Below are 24,002 nucleotides of genomic sequence, written 5' to 3'. Positions count from 1 at the left end.
ATAGATACTACAAGTGCCAAACTCTAATACTTACCACGAAGCCAGCTGTTTGTGAAGACGGAGTACTTGTTAACAGGCCTCTGCTTTTCTTATCAGGAGTACTGGAATTTGTGTTCTATCAATGTTTTGTGAAATAGGGAATTGAATAGCAGAAAGAAATAAACTACTTTAATACAGTAAAAAAACAATTTAAAATTAGTAGACTAGATCATAACATGTCATACTAATAAAATTTTAATCTGCTAATTAAATTTTAAATCACTTGCCAGGTAACTAAAGAATTTTCCAGCTTGAGCTAGGTCAAACAACTCTCAAGAGACCTCTATGAGGTACAACAACTATATGAGAATACTTTGGTTGAAATAACTGTTAATTTAGGAAGAAACCTAATTAAAGTTTTTTTTTTTGTTTTTTGAGGAAGATTAGCCCTGAGCTAACATCTGCCGCCAATCCTCCTCTTTTTGCAGAGGAAGACTGGCCCTGAGCTAACATCTGTGCCCATCTTCCTCTACTTTATATGTGGGACGTCTACCACAGTATGGCTTGCCAAGCGGTGCCATGTCTGCACCCTGGATCCAAACCGGAGAACCCCGGGCCACCAAAGCAGAATGTGCAAACTTAATCGCTGCGCCACCAGGCCGGCCCCCTAATAAAGTTTTGAATTAGGAAACGGTGCTTTGATTATCTTTGTTAAGTGCTAATAAATGTATTTTACATTTAGCATTTGTTTAATTTCTAGTATACTATTGTACTTTTTCTGGAAAGGGATTATAAGTTATTTCTGACACTGTTAAAATATATATGGAACAAAGATAATTGGTTTAAAATACATACATTTAAATGTATATAGATACTTTTTATGGAACATGAAGTTAAAAAAATTATAAAGTAGGATACAAACTCATTTTCTATTTCTTTTTTTTCCTTGGAGGAAGATTAGCCCTGAGCTAACTGCTGCCAATCCTCCTCTTTTTTCAGAGGAAGACTGGCCCTGAGCTAACATCCATGCCCATCTTCCTCTACTTTATATGTGGGACGCCTACCACAGCATGGTGTGCCAACGGTGCCATGTCCGCACCCAGGATCCAAACCAGCAAACCCCGGGCCCCCATAGCGGACGTGCATACTTAACCGCTGCACCACCGGGCCAGCCCCATCATTTTCTATTTCTTGAAGATGCAAAGAGACAGACAAAGAGAGACAGGCAGACAAATCAAGAAGAGTGAGAGACACAGCAAGAAGAGAAAGAGACAGGATCAGAGAGCTAAAGAGTTTAAGAGAGAGGGGGAAGGACGGATTAACAAGTTGGGAGGAAGGAAGGGAGAGGAAGGCAGGGAGAAGGAGGAAGCGGGTAAAGAAGGGAAGAAAGGAAGGATGGGGAGACAAAAGGCAGAGGAAGGAAAAAAGACAGGAAGATTGAGAGGAGAGAGGGAGGGAAGAGAGATGGAGAAGACAGATATCAACAGAGACTGAGCAGAAAGAGATTCACAGTCAGAGAAACCAAGTCAGAGACATAGAAGGACGGAGAGAGATCAAGACAGAGACATGGAGAAGAGAGAGACAGAGCTTGAGACTGAGAGACAAAACTAGGGAGAGCAAAGACAAAGAAACAGAAACACAGAGCAGAGAGAAACAGAGTAATAGAGATAGTCAAAGAGAGAGAAGATGGGCAGTTTTATTTCTAGCAATCTGCGGCCTTTTCAACTCCTGGATTCCATGCAACAACCACATCTCTCTGATAAATCTCTTTGAATAGGTGTCTATTATACGCTGCCAAGTCTGGAACCCAAACTCAGTGTTAAAACTTGAACATCATAGGAAAGTTTCTGTTAGGTTTCTTTTTCGTTCTTTCCTCTTTTCTTTCTTTCTGGCTTAAAATCTCTTAAACTAGTTGTTTGTTCAAGACATAATCTGGAATAGTTTATCAGGAAAATTTTTATCAAAAATATTTTATGGGGGCTGGCCCATTGGTGTAGTGGTTAAGTTCTTGGGCTCCACTTTGGTGGCCTGGGGTTCTCAGGTTCGGATCCCAGGTGCGACCTAGGACCGCTTGTCAAGCCATGCTGTGGTGGCATCCCACATAAAATACAGATATTAGCTCAGGGCCAATCTTCCTCACACACACACACACACACACAAATTTATGGATATATTTACTTGTTACAATGAATATGTCAGCTCTATAATTATTAGTTATATAATCTTTTAATTTCTTCATTTGAACAAGGGCTATTATTCTACCCTAGGGATTGCTGTGCAAAGATTACAAACAGTACATGTAAAGAGAATCTATGGTGCCCAGAGAGTAGGAAACATTCAATGATAGCTATTATTATTATCACTGTGGCAGCCATGGAGGTGCTCTACTCAGATCTCCTTCAACAAAGGACCCACTGTTCCACTGCAAGGAATGCAGTCAGCAGATAGCCCCCAGGTGCAACATCTTTAGAATCTCCTTCAGTTTTCCGGCTGAGGCCACCATCTTCTCAGGCAATCCTTAGCCAACATCTGAACACAGCAGCCCAACATAAGATTCCTCTAATGGACAATCTTTGCTCCAGAGGTCCCCACTGGGAGAGTTTTTGTCAGATCATTGAGCATTGAGGACTGAGGCTATTCCTGCCCAGTCCTGCTTCCTCCCTGGTTTACTTTCTCAGCTATTAGCCCCTCCAATATGCCACCTGAACTCTTAAGTCTATCTGCTTCCCAGTGGTTCCAAGTGATACAACTGTCAACTAACAGTCCACTTAAAAAACATCTGCCTGTATATAGCTGTAAGTATATAGCTTCTCTGCATTTTTTCCTAAATTTGTTAAGAAATTATGCATATCTAAATCTTCCCAATAAGTACATTTTCTTTTTATAGTCTTTTCAAGAATTAGTTAATAAAAGGCCAGTGCTTACCAATGCAGTTTCCAGGGGCTGAGGCAGCAGAACTTTGGTAACTGATCTACCTGCACTGCTTTCAAGAGTAGACTTCTGCTGAGATGACGGAACCTTGATTTTTAGATGCTGAGAGCTTAACTTTGTTTGAAAATTTGTATCTCTAGGTTCAGGATCTTTTTCAGGCTGAAACAAATTCACAATTGTGAAATATATTTCACAGTATTCAATTGCTGTAGAAGCATTTGAAGTAGTTCTCAGATGTCCTCTTTTTATTGTAATATATATACATTGTTGACCACTCCCCCTTTTAGGAGTAAACATTCTTCTTGGCTTCTATGATATCATATTGTGTTTATTTTCCTCCTTCTTTCTGTCCACTCTTCATTTTCTACTTGACTACAGAGTTTTCCAAGGATTGATCCTGGACCCTTATCATTTTCTCACTCTATAGATACTCTTTCCCAGGTAATTTTATCTATTTTCATGAATTTAAAAATATCTATAATACTGTACACTCCTCTTCTATTTTCCTGACCTGCAGACTTATAGCCAATGGCCCTTCCAACATTTTCATATTAATGTGCCTTCAGACTTCCTTCCTGCCTTTCTTTTCACGTTAAATAGCACCTTTAACCAAAGCTTCTTAAGACAGAAACCTAGAAGTCTTGACACCTCTCACTCATTCATCCTCTATATCCAATAAATGAACTCTACAGGCAAAACTATCCTGAATCCATTCATATTTCTCCATCTTCCTTACAAAACATCCTAGTCAAAACTTCCACAATCTTGCACCAAAAATCTTTGCAATTTCATTCTAATGAGTCTTCTTGCCAACACTCTCGCCCTCTTTCAATTTGCTCCCTAATGTATAGAATGACAGTAGGTTATAACGGAAAGAATACAGATTTTAGATCCAGAAAGACCTACCACAAGCTCCTCAAACATCTTAGTTAACATCCAAACCTCTTTTTTCTCATCTATAAAATAGATAAAACCAAAACAAAGAAAAAACTTACATGATAGGAATGCTATAAAGAAAAGACATAATTAATGAAAAGTGCTTAGAATAAAGCTTAGCACTGAGTAGCCACTCAAATAGTAGCCCCTGCTACAAACAAAATAAAGTCCAAATTCCTTCTCAAAGACCTCCAGATTCCAGGTCTAATGTACTAATTCACAAGTGTTCCTCAGCATAAAACACTGCTCTGGCTACACAGCAAATGTCTCATTTTTACCTTAAATTAATGATTAATAGACATCCACCTATCCAAAAGGAAGTTGGAAAGATTGTAAATTTTAACTCTCTTTCATTAAACTTATATAGACTACATATTCATGTAACAATAATGTAACCTAATTGCAAACTCCAAAAATGTTTTAAATTATTGACTTAGATGAAAAATAATTCCAATAAAAGTGATGGTTAAAAGTACGCCCTATACTAATGAAGTGTATGGTTTTTGTAGTTATTCTGCTTCAATACTTGCTTTTTTCTTTGTTTTTTCAGGGGTTGAAGGACAAGTTTTCTCAGCAAGTAAAACTTCACAAGCTGCATTATCTATAAATAAAAACATACTTTAGATTTTAATTATTTAACCTCTCATTAACTATAGGTACAGAAAAGAGAACTCAAATTTGGAAAAAAAAACAAAAAAGATTTTACCGACTATGCCTTTTAATAGTTATCAAAGAAAAACAATATATGTTAAATAATCTGACTTGCTACAGATAGGAGAAAGTATTCTTTAAAATATCTTTATCTCAAGAGCTCCAGATTTCACAGGAGTAAATAAACTCTATATAAGATTTACTTTTCGATTAGTAGAAAAAGTTCTATGTGATTAAAATTCTTCATTAATTATCCTTCCATTTCTACTTTCCTGTATTTTCAGGCTTTCCCTTTCTACTGCAGCTTTTCTATCAGCATTTTAAAAATGCTCAGGCCTCTTTCATCTTACCAAAAACTTTATCTGTATCCCAACCCCCTTCCTGCTACATCCCCTCTCTCTTCTTATCCACAGGTAAGTTTCTTCAAAGAGCTGTCCACGTATACTAACATAACTTCCTCTCTTCCTATTTATTCCCAAACCCACAGCAATCTAGTTTCAGCTCACATCAATATGAGCAGAAACATTTCCTGTTGCACCTTACTGGACCTCAGTACGACAGGCAGGAACATCTCCCCCCTCCGGCATCTTCAATCTTGACTCTTCTCTCTTCCTCACTCTCCAGACTCAATCCAAAGCAACAAATATTTAGTGAGTGTCTGCTATGTGCTAATTTTACCTATCATATATACTTAATGGCTGTTCTTTATTCTTAACACCAGTACCTTGATTTAAGGCACCAAAATATTTTCCTTTAGATTATTCCAATAGCTTTTCAATTCACCTCCCTCTGCAGTCCATTGTTCACACTATATACCTAAAATACAAATCTAATACTATTTGCTTAAAACTCTCCAAAGGCTTTCCACTGCCCTCAAGTTAAAACTTAACCTCCTGAACTTGGCATACAAAATTCTGGTTTTTATGATCCCTGTATTGTATATATATTCCCAGTCTCATTGTCGAGGGCAATAGTTTGCTAAATAAAATACAGGATGCCCACTTAAATTTGAACTTCAGATAAACAATGAATAATTTTTTAGTTTAAGTATTTTCCATGTAACAGTACAAGCATGTGCAATATCTATGACCAGACTATATTAAAAAATTATTTGCTGCTATCTGAATTCAAATTTAACTGGGCATTTTGTATCTTTATTTGCCAAATCTGGCAACCTTTGAGGCTGATCACTCCTCTCATTTTCATCTGCCAAGGTAGAGAGAAGGAGTAGGTTTGAGAGTTCTGTAAGAGATAAAATTGGTACCAATTTGGTAACAGATCAGAAATAGGAAGTATTATAAAGAGGAAGGTGTTGAGGATGATCCCCATGTTTCTGGTTTGCTAAGCTACATTTGCTAACTGAAATGGAGGACACCAGAGGAGGACCAGATTAGGTCTTGGTCATGACAATTCTCAGTCCTCAATTCTCATTTTATTTAATCTCTTGGTAACTTTTGTTTTAGCTACTTCTAAATGTTGGAGTGTTCCATTTATATTCTTTTTATATATGTCTTTTCTATTTATTTTCACTTCCTATGTGATCTCATCTAATCCTATGGCTTCAAAACATCTATACTCTGGCTCTACATATTTATCTACAGCCCGTTTCTGCCCTGAACTCCAGACTCCTGTGTTACAAACTGCTTTCATGATATCTTCACTTGAAGGCTAATAAGCCTCTCAATGTTTTAATATGGCACAAATATTGTATGCATATGTATTCATCCATATAATCACCAAACAGATCACGATATAAAATATTTCCAACACCCCAGAAGTTTCCTATATATTCTTTCCCAGTGAGTTCCCTCTTTCCATAGATTACCACTATTCTGACTTCTATCCACCAGAATAGTCTTGCCTGTTCTTGACTTCATATATATGGAATTACACAGTATACACATGTTTGTGTTTGCCTTCTCTCATGTAACATTATGTACGTGAGCTGACAGATTCTCCCAACTTGCTCTGCTCTACAGAGCTCCTGTCTTAAGAAATGATACCACCATTCATCCAGTTGCTCAAACCAATAATTTAAGACTCATCCTTGACTTCTATTTTTCTCTCCTACCCAATATCTAGCCTAACCAGAAAATCCTGGCACATCTGCCTTTAAAATATATTCCATATCAGACCACTGCTAGCACCTTAGTCTCATACACCATTATCTGACCACTGCAATAGTTTAACAAGATCTCCTTGCTTCCACTCTTGCCTCCTTAGTCTATCTCCACATAGTAGCCAGAGTGATGATTCTAAAAAAATATATATCTTTGATCACATCATCCTTCTGCTCTAAAATGTCCTTCTTAGCACATTTAGAATAAAATCCTAGGGCCAGCCCTGTGGCCAAGTGGTTAAAGTTCTGTGCACTCTGCTCTGGCGGCCCTGTGCTCAGAGCCCGGGTGCTGACCGACCACACTCATCAGCCATGCTATGAAGGCATCTCACATACAAACTAGAGGAAGATTGGCATGGATGCTAGCTCAGGACTAATCTTCCTCAAGAAAAAAAAAAAAAAAAAGAGGAGGATTGGCAATGGATGTTAGCTCAGGGTGAATCTTCCTGACCAAAAAAAAAAAAGAAAGAAAAGAACAAAATCCCTACTCCTTACGACAGCATACGAGACTCTACAATACACGACTTGACTAGCTCTCTGACCACAATTTCAACCGTTTATTTTTTTACTCTCTTTGCACCAGTCACACTAACCTCTTTCCTCTTCTTCGAACACACCAAGCACATTCCCATCTCATGGCTTATTCTCTTGTTGTTCCCTTTGCCTGGCATGTTTTGCCCCTAGATTTTGGCCCACTCTCTCACTCCATCCAAGCTCTGCACATATGTCACCTCCTCAGAGGCCTATCCTGATTACCCTGTCTAAAATAGCATCCCTAGTCCCACTCTCTGTTTTTACTCTGCCTTATTTTCCTTCATTACTCTTATTTCTGAAGTTGTTATGTATTTATTTGTTTATCTGTTTATTATCTTTCTTCCTCCACTGTAACATAAGTTCTGTTAGGACAAGGACTTTGTCATGTTCCCCAGCAACTAAAACTGTTTGTGTTACACTGCAGGTGCTTGATAGATATTTGCTGAATGAATGGTATTAATGAACGGCGAGATGAGGTGTCTCTGAAACACTGAAGAGAAGATGTTCAGAGGCAGCCGCATATAAGGGTCTTCAACTCAGAAGAGATTCCAGACTGAGAGAAAATTTACAAGGCCTGCTTTTTACTGGATACCTGTACATATCAGGGGGTAGATTGAAAAGAAGTTAAAATCTAGGAACCAGCCTTGAAGAACTCCACATTTAATGGCTAATAGCAGTAGATAAGATTGCAAAGGAAACTACGCAGGAGTTTCCTGAGAAGTAATTTCCTGTTTATTTGTTTCTATTACTAGACTACTGGATCCTTGAGGACAGGAAAACAGCCATTTCTCAGTTTTCGAACACTTAGTAAAGAGCCTGATACACAACTGGAACAGAGTTGGATTTGCTGAATTAAGGAATGTGTAAAAAGTAGTTCTAGAGCAAGACATGATTTATTTAATTTTAAATTTTACATCGATCAACCACATAAAAGTAAGAATACAAAAGCATACACAAATCCAGAATCACTATTCTGCCTTACTACCAGGCTTTATAAATAATATTTTCCACAGCCAAAGCAAAACTTTCTATTAGGCAAGACCTAGGTGAAATCAAGATTGTTTTTTGGTACCCCAACCACTTTCCCTGTCATCTCCTCTCTTCTCTTGTTCACAAGTTCCCTTACTCTTTGATCTATAAAACAAATCCTCCTTCTAATGCTCACCCTCCAGGGTAATAGGTGCTATTCCTTCCAAGGATGTGTGCTTTCACAGGTATAGTTTGTATCACTAGACTAATTTTCCTTAGAACAGAAACTATCTTAATCATTTTTATACCCACAGTTCATAATGTAATATCTGGCATTTAGTAAATGCTCATTAAGACAACTTCTTAAACTGAAAACTTTTTTTTTAAGTTCATACAGACATTTAGACCCCTCAGGAGCAAAACCAGCAATTCTTCAAGTTTACCCTCACATAGATACTATAAAACTTGTTGCCAGAAATAAAGAAAACAGGAATCTTGAGATACAGCAGAGGTTAGTAAGGTTGTAAATGTCTTGCGAAGTTTATTCTAATAGTAAACTAAATAACAGAGTGCCTAATATGCAAGGCACTTTGATGATCCTTTTATCTTTCAATCATCACACCTAACTCCAATATATCTGTTTACTGATTATCTTCCTCTGCTATGACTGGAACTTACAAGGGGAGGGAATGTATATCACTCCCCACTGGTATATGTATATAGCAAGGCCTAGTACAGAGTACATACTCAGTAAATATTTATTAAACTAATTAAGGACGGGTGCTGTGGGGATAGTTAAGACCCACTTTCTATCCTCACATATCTTCAGTTCTTAAATACTTAAACACAATAGCTTAAATACAAGCTAAAAAGTACTCAGTTTCCTTGCTATCAATTTTCTTAATATACACTACATTGTGACAAAAATAAAGAAAAACAGAATTATGAAAATAATTAGTTTCACTATTTATTACCTGATTCTGAATTTGAAGTATTCTTTGGTTTTGGAGGAATGTTTTGGTCTGCTAACAGCATCCCTCTATAATAAGAACAAATTCATGGTATACTCTTAATCTTTCAGTAACCTTCAAGAATCTTCAAATAATACTTAAAATCAGGACACTTATATGCAATCAATTATCCTATAGAGAAAATACTGGTTAGAAAAAAATGTTACCATATCTATATGAACAAATAGTTTAATAATGAAAGGCAACATATTTATATATTTATCAGTTTGAGACAATATATGTAGAGGACAAGGCCATCAGAAGACCTGAGTTCAAAGCCCAGTTCTGCTACTCGCACTTGAGTAGCCTTGGGAAAGTTACTTAATCTGCCTTGAGTCTTGGTTACCTCATTTATGCAAAAGGAATATCAATTTTGTTTCTCAGGATTCTTATGGTAAGGATCTCAAGTAACATGACAGATAAAGCTTTCTTAAAATTAATAGCCTTTTCTCTTTTATACTTTCATAAATAAGACCACCTCCAAATCTATCTAAATGTGTAGGAGAGGATTAGCTATTACAAGAGGAATATAAAAAGATCAAAACTCAGCCTGTGATCACCAAAATGGGATTTCTGAGTCCCTAGCAAGACAATGGAGTTGAAAATCAAATGTGAGAAGATGATTTTCTAAATTCCTTTTAGGGGTTTATTGAAAAGTTGAACTCAGTAAGCAAAAAACAATTTTATTCTTTCATATTTCCCCTTTGAATTCATCCTGTCAAAATAGTACTTTTTCTTGCCCCTGAATGAACGTTCAGGTGTATTTCATTGCTTTTGTGGCACTCTCTTGTAGTAAATAGTCATTTTTTGGATAATAAAAAGCCCAACACCAAACTCTTATTATCCAGTTTAAATTTCTTTCTTTTCCCAGCTTAGGCCTGATTTAGATTTATAAGCTGCAGTGAGGAAAGCAACCATGGCTGGTTTCTTCTTTATTTCTTGTTCTTTTTCCTCCCCCATTTGGTAACTACTCTTTGGGGTCTTCTGGCATTGGAGTAGGGGGATGGGATTGTAGAAAGGGAGAGGAAAGGTTTTTCTTGATCTTGACTGATACTATTATAATACACTATTGGTGCCGTTTGGGTGTGACAGATAACCAAATGCTGACTCTTTCAAATTTGAAGTATTTTGAAGTGTTCAGTGATAGGATTTCCCTATCCCTGGGGCTCTCTCACTTGCTGCTATTAATGATCTCCTCAGCTTTTGCCATTCGATGAGAGAACTTCCAGCCTCTTTCAATTGAGTTTACTTTGTCCTTTGCAGGAAGTCTCACTGGGCATGATCCCTTTCAAGATAATCTATAACCGGCTCCCTTCTGAGGGATCTATGTCTGACCTATGGGCATTATGCACAAATCTTTGTTGTGCCAAACTCTGAAAGTACATCTAGCCTCCTCTTGATTCTGCCACTCTAAATCATCTAACACACCCTCTTGCCTTTAGACTTTTCAGGTGTGAGTCAGAAACCAAATTCCAGGGGACATATGTCAAACTTTCCAAATGATTCTCCTGGAGCTTCCTCTCTTGTATCAAGGTGACAGAGAAGTCTCCCTCTCTCCTTGCATATGACACCAATAACTCTTATCAAAGAAATACACATTCTTGGTCATTTCACCCTTTCAGTGCATTCTTAGTTTTTCTTAAGTAGTTTGGAGATTGATGATGGGCTTACGCTCGAAGAATTGGGTTTTGACCTTACCTTTTACAAAGTCTACATAGATGGTCCTATACAGAATACGGATAAGGGTAATTGTCATTTTTATTTTGTTTTCATCTATTGAGGTCACTATCCAAACTCTAAGGCTACATGAAAGCCACATTTAACATCCTGCTACATTCCTCAAGTTCCTATTAACATACGTAAATTAAGGCTTGGTGGACAAAACCACAGAGTTTTACTATTAGCCATAGAATATAGAAAGAACTCAGGCTGCAACCAAAGACAGATCCCCCTTCCGCACCTTCCAGCCTAGAGGATTCTTCGAAAGAGAAAGAGGACAGAGGCTTAGGAAACAAGAAGTAAGACAACGGGAACTGACATCTCTCCCTCAAGCCCAAAATCTGGAGGTAGGGGTAACAGGTAGGAAGATGACATTAGAAAAGGGAAAGAGGAAGCCAAAAGTAGAGGAAACGTGTGCCAAACTCCATTTAGAACTCTAGCAGGAGACATCCACCCAGGGTGGAAACACAACATAAAAGTAAGAGCTTGGGACATTCAAGCAGAGATGGGACCTCAGTTAGCCCTTCTGAGAGTCCCTTAATTCCTGTACATTGTGAACAAGTTCTCAAGGTTCCACATACCAAGGGCAATGCAGAAGATGGCCATGTTTAGAACCAAAATACCTGGCATAGGGCTGCTGTGGTGAGGTGACTTTACCACAAAGATTGTAGAAAGCAACCAAGTCAAAGTCTGGATGAGGACTCCAATGAGACTCAAGGGGTTTGGGGTAGCAACAAAAGCTAAGGTGAAGAAAAATCAGCAGTGGAGGACCTCTGGCCCTAAATAAGGCCCTTTCACCAATGACTTTATCTATGGAGTCCATCCCAGGTACAGATCCAGTCTTGAGACCTGAAGCACAAATTAGTAAAAATCCATAGACAATTCGTGGATTCCAGACACCCTCAAGCCCCAACTTCACCCCTTCCCACCTCTGGCCTGCCCCTATGCCTATGAACCCATATTTAGGGTGACTATTTGTCCAAACTGGAACCTTTCTGAGAATAAAAGGGAGCTCAGTTAAAAATATGTCAGAACAACAGGCACGTACTGGGACTGTCCCAGGCAAATCAAGAGTTATGATCACCTACCTACATGCCATCCTCAGAAATATGGAATGGGGAGAAAACCTGAAGGACTCAGTATTCATCCAAAAGAGACTTTTAATTGGAAGTAACTGGATGGCATTAATAAGTAAGTTTAACTCATAATTACCCAGCTAAATAGGGTAGAAGGATGATGAGAGCCCATGAGCAGTTTAGATCAGTTATTATAAGAAATAAAGATATAGTTTCTTTGCACATTCAAGTGGTAGGTTTTATTTTTTAAAGATAGGGCAGCATTTAAGGGAGACAGGAAATAGGATCAGATACACATAACCAAGCGTTATGTTACGTTTGCTCCATTTCAATACTCATGCAACAGTCATTGAAGTGGGTCTACACAGATCTTACAGCAATATAAACAAAACTCCTTTTCCCCACCTCGTATTATGTCAAAGTTGTACAGTTTTAACTTTGTGAATGTGCTGTTTATTAAAGAGAATGCCAAAATGTCTAGTAGATAACAGGTGCTCAAAATTGGTATCATTATTCTTCAAACATCACTCCTTCCTTCTTAAGAATATATTGCATTGCAAATTGTGGAAAGGATTAAAAAGTGAGTCCATCATCCTTTCTCTCTGGTGACCTTAATAATTTATCTTTAGAATTTTCTGTTATTTACCAAAGAAGAATAATTCACCCAAGAATAACAGTAATCGATTTTATTTTCTTCAGAAATTTCTCACCATTTAGATACAAGCATATTTATAGGAGGCTATCACACTAATGCTATACTTCTCTTACTCTAAGCACTTTCCCAAGGGGACAACAACGTCTTCAGCCCAGAACTTTTCCCTTGCCCTCCAGGCTGGGATATCCAACTGCTTGCTAGATATCTCCACTCCAAAATACCGTGGGTATGTCAGTGTTTTCCAAACTAAAATAATCTGTCACCCCAACTCACTCTTGCTTTTCTATTTGAGTTCCTTCACTCAGTGAAAGAGTCATCCTTCATCCAGTTTCCTAAATCAGAGGGCTGGGGTTCCATCTTCCTCCCTTAACAAACCAATCATTAAAAACTATTGATTATCCCTCCTGAATTGTTCTCAAGTTTTTCCTTATGCTGTCCTTGCTGCTAAAGTTCAGATCCTAATCATGTCTCACTTGGAATGCTACAATAGTCATCCCTTTAATCTAACCACTTCCTCTAATCCATCTTTTTTCTTTGCTGCAAGAATGATTGCTCTATGACAGAAATATGATCATGTATATCTCTGTGAAGAGGTGGGATAACAGGCAAGAATTTTGGTTGAGTAATGTAAAAGTTCTACAGAAAATCTGCACTCAAAAATATACCGATTCTCACCCTCACACACTCATCAGCACAGAATACCTATACTATAGATCCCCAACAAAGAAGACAACATTGTACAGTCTACCACTTAATTCTGGTGAAAAAAAAAAAAAAACCTATTTATAAGACAGTAAGAGTTGTACAGGATTATTTGAAGGACACAAAATCTACAAAAAGCTACAGACTTTTTCCTTGTATTTCAAGAAGCTGAGAGCCAAAATATGGCTCAATTAAATCATCTGACTCAACTCTTATGGCTTATTCATTTTTGTTCTATCCTGTTTCCTATCAATACCTCCTATTAAAAACTGTATTTCCAGGGCTAGCCCAGTGGCATAGTGGTTAATTTCACATGCTGTGCTTTGGCAGTCTGGGGTTCACAGGTTCGGATCCTGGGCGCGGACCTAGCACCCCTCGTCAAGCCACGTTGTGGTGGCATCCCACATAAAACAGAGGAAGATTGGCACAGATGTTAGCTCAGTGACAATCTTCCTCAAACAAAAAGAGGAGGATCGACAACAGATGTCAGCTCAGGGCCAATCCTCCTCACACACACACAAATTATATTTCCTTGGTTCTAAATTTGGTTTTTTTAAACAGCTTTATTGATATAATTCACATACCATACAATTCACCCACTTAAAGTGTATAAGTCAATAGCTTCTAGTATATTCACAGAGTTGCACAATCACCATCACAATCAATTTTAGAACATTTTCATCACTCTAAAAAGAAACCCTGTACACATTAGCAATCAATCCCATTTCTTTCCAAATCTCCCAGTCTTAGGCAATCACTAATCTGCTTTCTGTCTCTACAGATTCGTCTATTCTGGCTATCTCATATGAATGCAACCATAAAATACGTGATCTTGTATGACTTGCGTCTTTCACTTAGCGTAATATTTGTGGGGTTCATCCATGTTGTAGCATACATCAGAATTTCATTTCTTTTTATTGTTGAATAATATTCCATTATGGATATCCCACATTTTTTTAATCCATTTATCAGTGGATAGACACTTGGATTGTTTTCACTTTTTGTCTATTATGAATAACGTTGCTGTGAACATTCATGTACAAGTTTTCACATGGACATAGGCTTTCATTTCTCTTAGGTATGCATACCTAGGAGTGGATTGCTGGGTCACATGTAACATTTTTGAGGAACTGTCAAAGTATTTTCCAAAGCACGATTTTAAATTCCCACCAGCAATGTATGAGAGTCCCAACTTCTTTTTTTTCTTTTTTTGAGGAAGATTAGCCCTGAGCTAACTACTGCCAATCCTCCTCTTTTTGCTGAGGAAGATTGGCCCTGAGCTAACATCCATGCCCATCTTCCTCTACTTTATACGTGGGATGCCTACCACACCATGGCTTTTGCCAAGTGGTGCCATGTCCGCACCTGGGATCTGAACCAGTGAACCCCAGGCCGCCGAGAAGCAGAACGTGCGAACTTAACCGCTGCACCACTGGGCTGGCCCTGAGAGTCCCAACTTCTCACATCTAAGACAACACTTGTTACTGTCTTTCTGATTATAGACATCCCAGCAAGTGTGAAGTGGTATCTCAATAACACTGATTTGCATTTCCCTAATGGATAATGATATTAAGCATCTTTTCATGTGTTTATTGGCCATTTGTATATCTTCTACAGATAAATGTCTGTTCAGATCCTTTGCCTATTTTTAAATTGGGTTATTTGTCCTTTTATGGTTGAGTTGTAAGAGTTCTTTATATATTCTGGATACAAGTCCCTTATCAGATGTATGATTTGCAAATATTTTCTTCCATTCTGTGGACTGTCTTTTCACTCTCTTGATTGATATCTCCCGACTTTTTAAACTTGTGTGAAATTTTTTATAAGATCCTTCAACCTTTCCAGATTAAGCTGTTACAAATTTTCATTCTATTTTACAGTCCTATTGAAAATCTTTCAGAGGCTCCCATCATATTCAGGATAAAAGAAAAATCCCAGCCCTTAAGACCATCCATGAGCCAGACTATGACCACCTCCTTGAACTTGGATACCGTCTCTCTTACATACACCTTATCCTTCAGTCTACATGCCCCAAACCAAACTCTTGATCTTCCCCAGTCATACGTTTCTCCTCAGTCTTCTGCATCTTAATAAATGGCAACTCCATCCTTCTAGTTGCTCAAGCCAAAACTGTGGAGTCAGCCTTACTACTTTCATACTCCACCATTCAGTCCATCAATAGATCCTGTTAGTTCTGCTTTCAAAATATATCCAAAGTCTGACTTCTCACTACCTCTACTCTTACCACTCTGGTCCATACTCCATTATTTCTTGCCTAGATTAGGGGCAACAGTCTCCTAACAATAATCTCCCTAATTTCTAGACTCTTCCTCAGGAGTCTTTTTTATTGCAGGGGAAGATTCACCCTAAGCTAACATCTATTGTCTATCTCCCTTCTTTTTTCTTCCTTTCCTCCGTCCAAAGCCCCACTACATAGCTGTGCACAGTTCTAAGTTCTTCTGCTTCTTCTATGTGAGCTGCTGCCACAGTGTGACTACTGACAGGTGAGTGGTATGCTTCCGCACCTGGGAACTGAACCGGGGCTGCTGAACTGGAGTACATGGAACTTTAACGGCTAGGCGATCAGGGCTGGCTCCTCAGGAGCCTAGTCTTAACACAGAAGCCAGGGGCAATTCTTTTAAAACAAATGTCGGGGCCGGCTTGGTGGCGCAGCGGTTAACTGCACAAGTTCCTCTTCGGCGGCCCGGGTTCACTGGTTCGGATCCCAGGGGCAGACATGGCACTGCTAGGCACACCATGCTGTGGTAGGCGTCCCACATAGAAAGTAGAGGAAGATGGGCATGGATGTTAGCTCAGGGCCAGTCTTCCTCAGCAAAAAGAGAGGAGGATTGGCAGCAGTTAGCTCTGGGCTAATCTTCCTCAAAAAAAGAAAATAAATAAATAAAACAAATGTCATATCATGTCATCCTTCTAAATCCTTCAAAGGCTTCCCAATCCACTTGTATTCACCTACAATGCCTTATATGATCTAGCCTCCTGCGTCTTCTCTCATTTCATTTCCTACCTCTTTCCTCCTCCCTCACTCCACTCCAGGAACCCAGGGTTTTGCTCCAGCGATTCCCCCTACCTGGAATGCTCTTTTCTCCAGTGAGTCAGACAACTTGCTCTGTCTCCTTCTTTAGGTCTCTGCTAAAATGCTACCTTTTCAATGATAACATCTCTGACCATAATACTTAAAATAAATAGCAAACCTCCATCCCAAACTTCCTAGCCCCCTATCTTGCTTTATTTTTCTCCACAGCATTCATTACCATATAGCACAATATAAATTTACTTGCTTATTTGTTTATTGTCCATCTCCTGCAACTAGAATGTAGACTCAATGAGGGCAGGGATTTTGTTTTTAATCAATTGCGTTTAGTACTATCTATCTCCAGAAATCACAACAGTTCTGGCATGGAGTGAGTCCTCAACAAATATTGAAAAAACGAATACGTGAATTTGTGGGCTAACAATCATACTGCTATATAACTATTAGAACACAGAGTTTCAAAAAGCACAATTTAAAAAATGTAGTTCTTACATTTTCCTATGGCATTTCTGATAGTCTTCTGAAGAGGTACCTAGGAAAGGAAAAAACTCCAATCTATTAAAAATATAATTCAAACATAGGCCAGAAGCTAAAATTACTCTAGGTAAAAAGAAATAATTCCTTTAAAATACATGTTGATTGTGCAGTTTATTTTTATAATTTTATTATTTTATATTGTTTACGTCTGCCACTTAAATTAGGTGGAAGTATTTTCAAAATACCAAAATAAAACAAAATTGTTGCAAAATTTTATGAGATGCAAGAATATATCACCTTGTATTTAGATAGTTCTTTATAATTTTTGAAGTCCTCTTACGTCTATTACCTTAATTGATTCTAAAAATAATCCTGTGAGGCAAATATACCAATTTACTATCCCCATTTTACATATAAGAAAAGAAAAACTGGTCAAGTTATGAAACTTGTATACCTAGCTGTACACCTAGAACTTAAACTCATGGTTCTTAGTCCAGTACCAAATACACAGGTATGCATATTAGTAGATTGATTAGTTAAAAGAATTCCTACCAGTCAACATTTTACTGCCTAGGTACACTAGAATATTATTACTAGGAATATAAAAAACCACAGGAGTAGTCTTCTAAGAAGTTATAACCCTCAGCAGCTGCTGAATTTGCTTACGTTAAATTAGAATTTAAAAATCCCAACAGTTAAATGAAAGTGAAGTGAATAGTGCCTCCCAATCATTGCAAAGCATTTCCCTGAAAGGAAGGTTCCCACAACACAAAGAACTACTGTAGACCCTTATCATCCAGCATATATTCTCTGCTTTTGCTGATAACAGTCTCCTGCTTTTTCTTCTGATGCTCCAGACATGGCCTGTGACTCAACGCAGTAAGAGCCCTGCATCTCCTTGGCCAAAGTGACTGTTCAGGGATAGGCACATAAACTAATTTAAGCCAATGTGTACGGCTCAGGACTTCTTGTCAAATCACTGGGAAAGAGAAGCACTTTGTTCACTGCATTTGAGGCTGTGAGTATATAAACCTGGAGCTAAAAGGACTACTATATGAAGGGTCCCTGGATGAGAGCATAACTGACACAGAGGAATCCTGAGCTGAGAGATGGAAAGAAACTGGGTTCTACTGATATCATTTGAAACCCTGGATCAAGTTGTATCTGCATCTGATTTACTGTTGCATTTTTCAGGTATATGTGGCAATAAATTCCCTTTCTAATCTAACATAGTCTGAGGTAGGCTTTTTTTGTCATTTGCGGTGGACAAAGAACCTAACTGAAATACTTGCTAAAGAGACAGGCCACTTTTTTGGGCACTTTACATCAGCAAAGGAGTTGCCAAACTAACATAACACAGAAGACAAGGCCTTCAAATACTGTTAGAAATACTGCCATCCAGACAGCTATCAACTCTCCCATAAAGGATCCCGACCCCAATGCCTAATTCTTTGACTGATATTCCCCCTGCAGGCTCTCATAGGTGGGCTGACAATATCCATTTCTACTCCTCCTCTCCATTTTTCCATTTTCCTTTGCTTTCTACCACTACAGAGGCTAAGAAAGCAAAATACTTGGTTTCCCAGCCTCCTAAGGAGTCAGTAGATAGATGACTCAGTTCTGGCCAATAGACTTATATAGAAGTCTGGTGGGGAATTTCTTGGAAAGCCTTTGCTCTTCTGATAAAAGGAGATGTACATGGCTGGTACCGCCCTTTCTCATTCTTTCTGCCTGGAACACAAGTGCAATGCCTGGAGGTTTAACAGCCATTTTACACCTATACAGTAACAAGCAAATACACTTGGTAGTAGAAAGATAGAAAGAGTCCACGATCTTGATGATAGTATAGAGCTGCTCCACTAGCTCTGGCCTGGGAAGAAAAGTAAATTCAATATAAATAAACATTTTTTGCTGACAAAAAATACCATAAACAAAAAAACCCCAACAAACTGGGAGAAAATATTCACAATATATATCATAGACAAAAGGCTAATAATATTAATATATAATGAACTCTTAAAAATTGAGGGTAAAGGATAAAAAACAGATAGAAAAATGAGGAAAACACATGAACAGAAAATTCACACACACATACAAAATAAAAATGGTCCTCAAACATATGAAAAATGTTTGCACTCACATATAATTAGGGAAATGCTAATTAAAATAACATTGAGATACCATTTCTCACCTATTGGAGTAGCAATAATTTAAAAATATGACAATATATTTTCTTGGTGAGGATATGGGGAAACAAGCACTCTAATACATTGCTGGTGGAAATGAAAACTAGTATAATCCTTGTAAAGGAAAGTTTGGCATACTCAATAAAACTATATCCACTTACCTTTTGACCAGCCATCCTACTTCTGGAAATCTACCTTGAAGATATACCACCAATAATACGAAAGTATATATCATAAGTTTATTCACTGAAGCATTGTTTTTAATGACAAATATTGGGGAAAAAACCCTAAATACCTAATTGATAGGCAAGTGGTTGAATAAATGAACGTACATCCATACAGTGGAGTACTATGCAGCTATAAAAAACATGAGGAAGATCCCTGTAAAACCGTATTGAGTGAATTCCAGAACGTACTATTAAGTGGAAAAAGCAAAATGAAAACACTATAAGTATGCTATCCTTCATGTAAGAAACAAGAGGATATAAGAAAATACATAGGTATCTGTTCATTTGCGCAAAGAAATACAAGAGGGATAAACCATAAACAGAAGAGGTTGGTACTTACAGGGGTGGGTAGGAAAGAGGTAGAAAGAAAAGGGGAATGGGATTGGGGTAGCAGGAAGAAGGAGGAAGCAAAACTTTTCTGAGAATATTTTTTTTGTATACCTATGACTCTTAGAGCCATAGTAATGTTTCACATACGTTTACATAGTCCCCTCTCCTTGAATAAATAAAGAAACCAAATAGGATGGGAGAAACAAAAATTGAATCCAACACTGACAAATGAATCTAACTATATTACAAGTGAATAACAACTGCATTGAAAAGAGAGGGGAAGAAAAGAACTAACCTACCTAACTTTGGAAAACAGTATTTTGACTGGATATTGTAATGCTAAAGACAAAAGGAACTGGACATAAACGCTATAATCTATTTAGTAAACGTGTTTCTCACAGAGGTCTGGTTTAACAATTCTAAAACTTATTTATGTGTATACTAGAATTAAATAAATATGAAAATAAATAATGAAAGTATTGGATTTTAACCCATAAAATCAAGTAAATATCCATGAGTCCATGCTGATATAAATAATTGAATAAAGAAATGGCAGAGAAGAGACAGTTATTCTGCAGTAGAATGCCAATTAATAAATATAGCAGGAAAGAATAAAGTAGAAAATCACCATTAGTTGAACACCACAGTAATAACTGTTGTAGTCAAGTTTCTCTGATGACTGGTAATATTAGTGAATGAAAGTTTGAGGAGAAACAGGATTTACAGAGCCTCAAACTATCATTTTTTAGATATTTATTAACTACAAAGGGAAACTAGTAACTTTACAGTGGAGAAAGCCAGCAGACACCACCTTAATCAAGTAATGAAGTTTAATGTCAGCAGTAATAAGATATATTGACATCAAGAACTCCTTAATACAATGTACTGAGAAAAGTGTAACATCATTTCCGTGGTGTTCTTATAAAAAATCACATAACCTCATTTCAATCATGAGAAAACATTAGACAAACTCAAATTGAGGGACATTCTACAAAATAACTGATCAGTAATCTTCAAAAGTATCAAGATTATGAAAAAGAAAGACCGCGGAACTGTCACAGACTGCAGTAGACTAAGGGAGAAACAACAATCAAATGCAATGTAGGATCTTGGGTAGGATCCTGAAACAGAAGAAAAGACATTAGTGGAAAAACTAGTGAAATGTGAACAAGATCTGTAGTTCAGTTAACAGTTTATACCAATGTTAATTTCCTGAATCTGATCATTGTACTAAGGTTATACAAGATAACACTGGGGAAAGGTGGGTGAGAGGTGTATGGGAACCCTTTGTAGTATTTTTGCAACTTTTCTGCAAGTCTAAAATTAATTCAAAATAAAAGTAAAAAAGTAAACCCATAAGTGCTTAAGCTACTATTAGTCAGATGTTACTTGTAGCCAAAGGTAATCCTAGTTGATGAACTTAGCTTAGAAATCATTCAAAGGAAAAAATACTTGGCTTTCCCAACAGAGGCGAGGGTTTTCCACTGTGACAAGAGAAAAAAGAATGTGAAAACTCACTTAAAATTGCAGAGAGGTTTGAAAACTGTGATGCCTTCTCTATCGGTACTGCTTTACTGGTATCCAGAAGAGTTGAATTCTTGCATTGCAGGTATTCTAACTTGGGACGTTCCCAATCTAAAAAAGCAGAGAGAAATGGCACAAAACTTTGAACAACAGCACACAAATGGCAGGTTACCTTCTCCCCTCAACCCAGGTCCCCCTACAAGCTGTGGTAATTGAAGACGGTTTTGAGTGAGACAGAGAAAAATGAGAAGGATTGATGACATGAGTACAGTAAATAATCTTTGGCCTATTCCAGTGCTCTAATCGAATTTCTTTCATAGATTTTTGCCTCATAAAGATTATTGATCTTAGGGACAGATGGCATACGTGGGAGCTGCCTCTCATATTTTATGCATGAGTTATATCTATGTCCCATTAACTATCATATCACTAAATAGCGCACTGCTATTACTTGACATCAGTTTTAAGTTTTCCACCGACTTCCCACTATGGAAAAATTAGGCTATTCTCTCTTATATCCCCTGTCCCCACTTTTCCCACACTTGCCATTGTCCTCATATTATTATATTACATGTTTGGTTAGATCAATACTCAGTGCAGACATTCTGATGATAAATTACTATAAAAGTGCTATTGACTCTTGCGTTATACTATGACCACCTTTTGTTTATCCTGGAGTCAACAAAAGTCTTTTTTGTTTGTTTCTTTAGTTTTCTCAGTATTTTTCATCTATTTAATCCCAAACTCTACCAAATTGTATAAATCCATTCTGTTTATTCCCTTCTCTGGTGTTCTGAAGTTTGATAATGCTTTATCTTGGTGTTTTTCAACTATTGTGCTAGGCACATTGTGACCCTTTTAACCCCCAAATCATATTCGTTAGCTCTAGAAAATTCTCTTGAATCATCTCTCTGATAATTTTCATCCTCCTGTTTATTTCATTATCTTTTTCTGGAACTCCTCTCATTTGATATTAAATTTCACATTCTTTTCCTCCAACATCTTTTTTTCCTCCAAATTGCAATCTTTTTTCCTCTTTTTTTCTGGGAAATCTCCTTAACCTTATCTTCTAATTCTCCTACTCAGTTTTCCATTCTGCTATTGAATTTAATTTGTTCTCTGAATATTCTCTTTTTTATAGCATCCTATTCCTATTCAATGGATGCAATATATATTTTCTTAGCTCAATGAAGAATTTTTTTTCAATATTTTCCTCTCCTTGTGTTTCTATTTCTGCTTGGTTCCTTTTATTTTTTTATTTTTTATTTTATTGTGGTAGGAACACTTAACATGAGATCTACCCTCTTAAATTTCTAAGTGTACAACAGAGCATTGATAACTATAGGGACAGTGTTGTACAGCAGATCTCTAGAACCTATTCTTCTTGCATAACTGAAAGTTCATATCTGTTGAATGGCAACTCCCCATATCCCCTCTCCCTAGGCCCTGGCAACCAACATTCTATGCTCTACTTCTATGAATTTGACTATTTTAGATATCTTATATAAGTGGAATCATACAATATTTGTCTTTCTGTATTTCTGGCTTATTTCACTTAGCCTAATGTCCTCAAGGTTCATCCATGTTGTTGCATATAGCAGAATTTCCTATGGTTTTAAGGCTGAATAACATTCCATTGTATATATATACCATATTTTATTTATCTATTCATCCATTGATGGACTTTTAGGTTGTTCCCACATTTGGCTATTGTGAATAATACTGCAATGAACATGGGAGTGCAAACATCTCTTTGAGATCCTCATTGCAATTATTTTGCATAAATACCCAGAAGTAGGATTGATGGTAGTTCTATTTTTAATTTTTTGAGGAACCTCCATACCGTTTTCCATAGCAGCTGCACCATTTTATACTCACATCAACATTGTACATGGGTTCCAATTTGTCCACATCCTTGCCAACACTTATGTTTTTAAATTTTTTAATGATAATCCTAACAGGTGTGAGGTGATATCTCATTGTAGTTTTGACTTGCTTTTCCCTCATGCTCAGTGATCTTGAGCATCTTTTCATATACCTGTTGGCTATCTGTATGTTTTCTTTGGGGAAAAGTCTATTCAAGTCCTTTGTCCATTTTTCAGTTGGGCTATTTGGATATTTTTTTCCCATTGAGTTGTAGGAGTTTCTTATAGATTTTGCATATTAATCCCTTTCAGACATGTAGCTTGCAAATATTTTCTCCCATTCCATAGGTTGCCTTTTCACTCTGTTAATTATGCAGAAGCTTTTTAGTTTTATGTGGTCCCACTTGTCTGTTTTTTGCTTTTGTTGCCTGTGCTTTTGGTGTTATATCCAAGAAAACATTGCTAAGACCAACGTCACTGAAGCTTTTCCCCAATGTTTTCTTCTAGGAGTTTTATAGTTTCTGGTCTTATGTTTAAGTCAAATCCATTTTGAATTGATTTTTGTGTATGGTGGAAGGTAAGGGTTCAATATCATTCTTTTGTATGTGGATACCCAGTTTTCCCAACATGATTTGTTAAAGAAACTATTCTTTCTCCATTGTGTATTCTTGGCATTCATGTCAAAGATCAGGTGACTATATATGCATGGATTTATTTCTGGGCTCTCTATTCTGTTCTATTGTTCTATATGTCTGTCTTTATGCCAGTACCATACTGTTATAATTACTGAAGCTTTGCAATATATTTTGAAATCAAGAAGTGTTTCCTGTCTGGATGTTCTATCCACTATTGAAAGTGGGGGTACTGAAGTCTCCTACTATTATTGTACTGTTGCCTATTTCTGCCTTCAGTTCTGTCCATATTTGCTTTATATGTTAGGTGTTCTGATGTTAGGTGAATATTTATTTATAATTTTTATATGTTCCTGGTGAATTGACCCTCTTATAGTTATATAATGTCCTTCTTTGTCTCTTGTGACAGTTTTTGACTTAAAGTCTAT

The 24,002-nt window shown here is 37.3% G+C and overlaps 1 protein-coding gene across 2 annotated transcripts in view; it reads right to left on the bottom strand.

The window, feature by feature from the left end:
* MEIKIN (meiotic kinetochore factor) overlaps positions 1-24,002 on the bottom strand; it is a 97,168-nt gene that overhangs the window by 57,887 nt on the left and 15,279 nt on the right. For both annotated transcript variants that reach the window (XM_023617742.2, XM_070234432.1), the window contains exons 6-11: positions 21,072-21,188; positions 16,826-16,865; positions 9,094-9,158; positions 4,377-4,447; positions 2,905-3,069; positions 35-115 (exon numbers count right to left, since the gene is read on the bottom strand). In XM_023617742.2, the coding sequence (XP_023473510.1) occupies positions 35-115; positions 2,905-3,069; positions 4,377-4,447; positions 9,094-9,158; positions 16,826-16,865; positions 21,072-21,188 (539 nt within the window). The remainder of the gene's footprint in view (positions 1-34; positions 116-2,904; positions 3,070-4,376; positions 4,448-9,093; positions 9,159-16,825; positions 16,866-21,071; positions 21,189-24,002) is intronic.

This window comes from Equus caballus, chromosome 14, assembly GCF_041296265.1.
Source record: "Equus caballus isolate H_3958 breed thoroughbred chromosome 14, TB-T2T, whole genome shotgun sequence".
Classification (NCBI taxonomy): Eukaryota; Metazoa; Chordata; class Mammalia; order Perissodactyla; family Equidae; genus Equus; species Equus caballus.
This window is presented reverse-complemented; position numbering and strand designations above follow the sequence as displayed.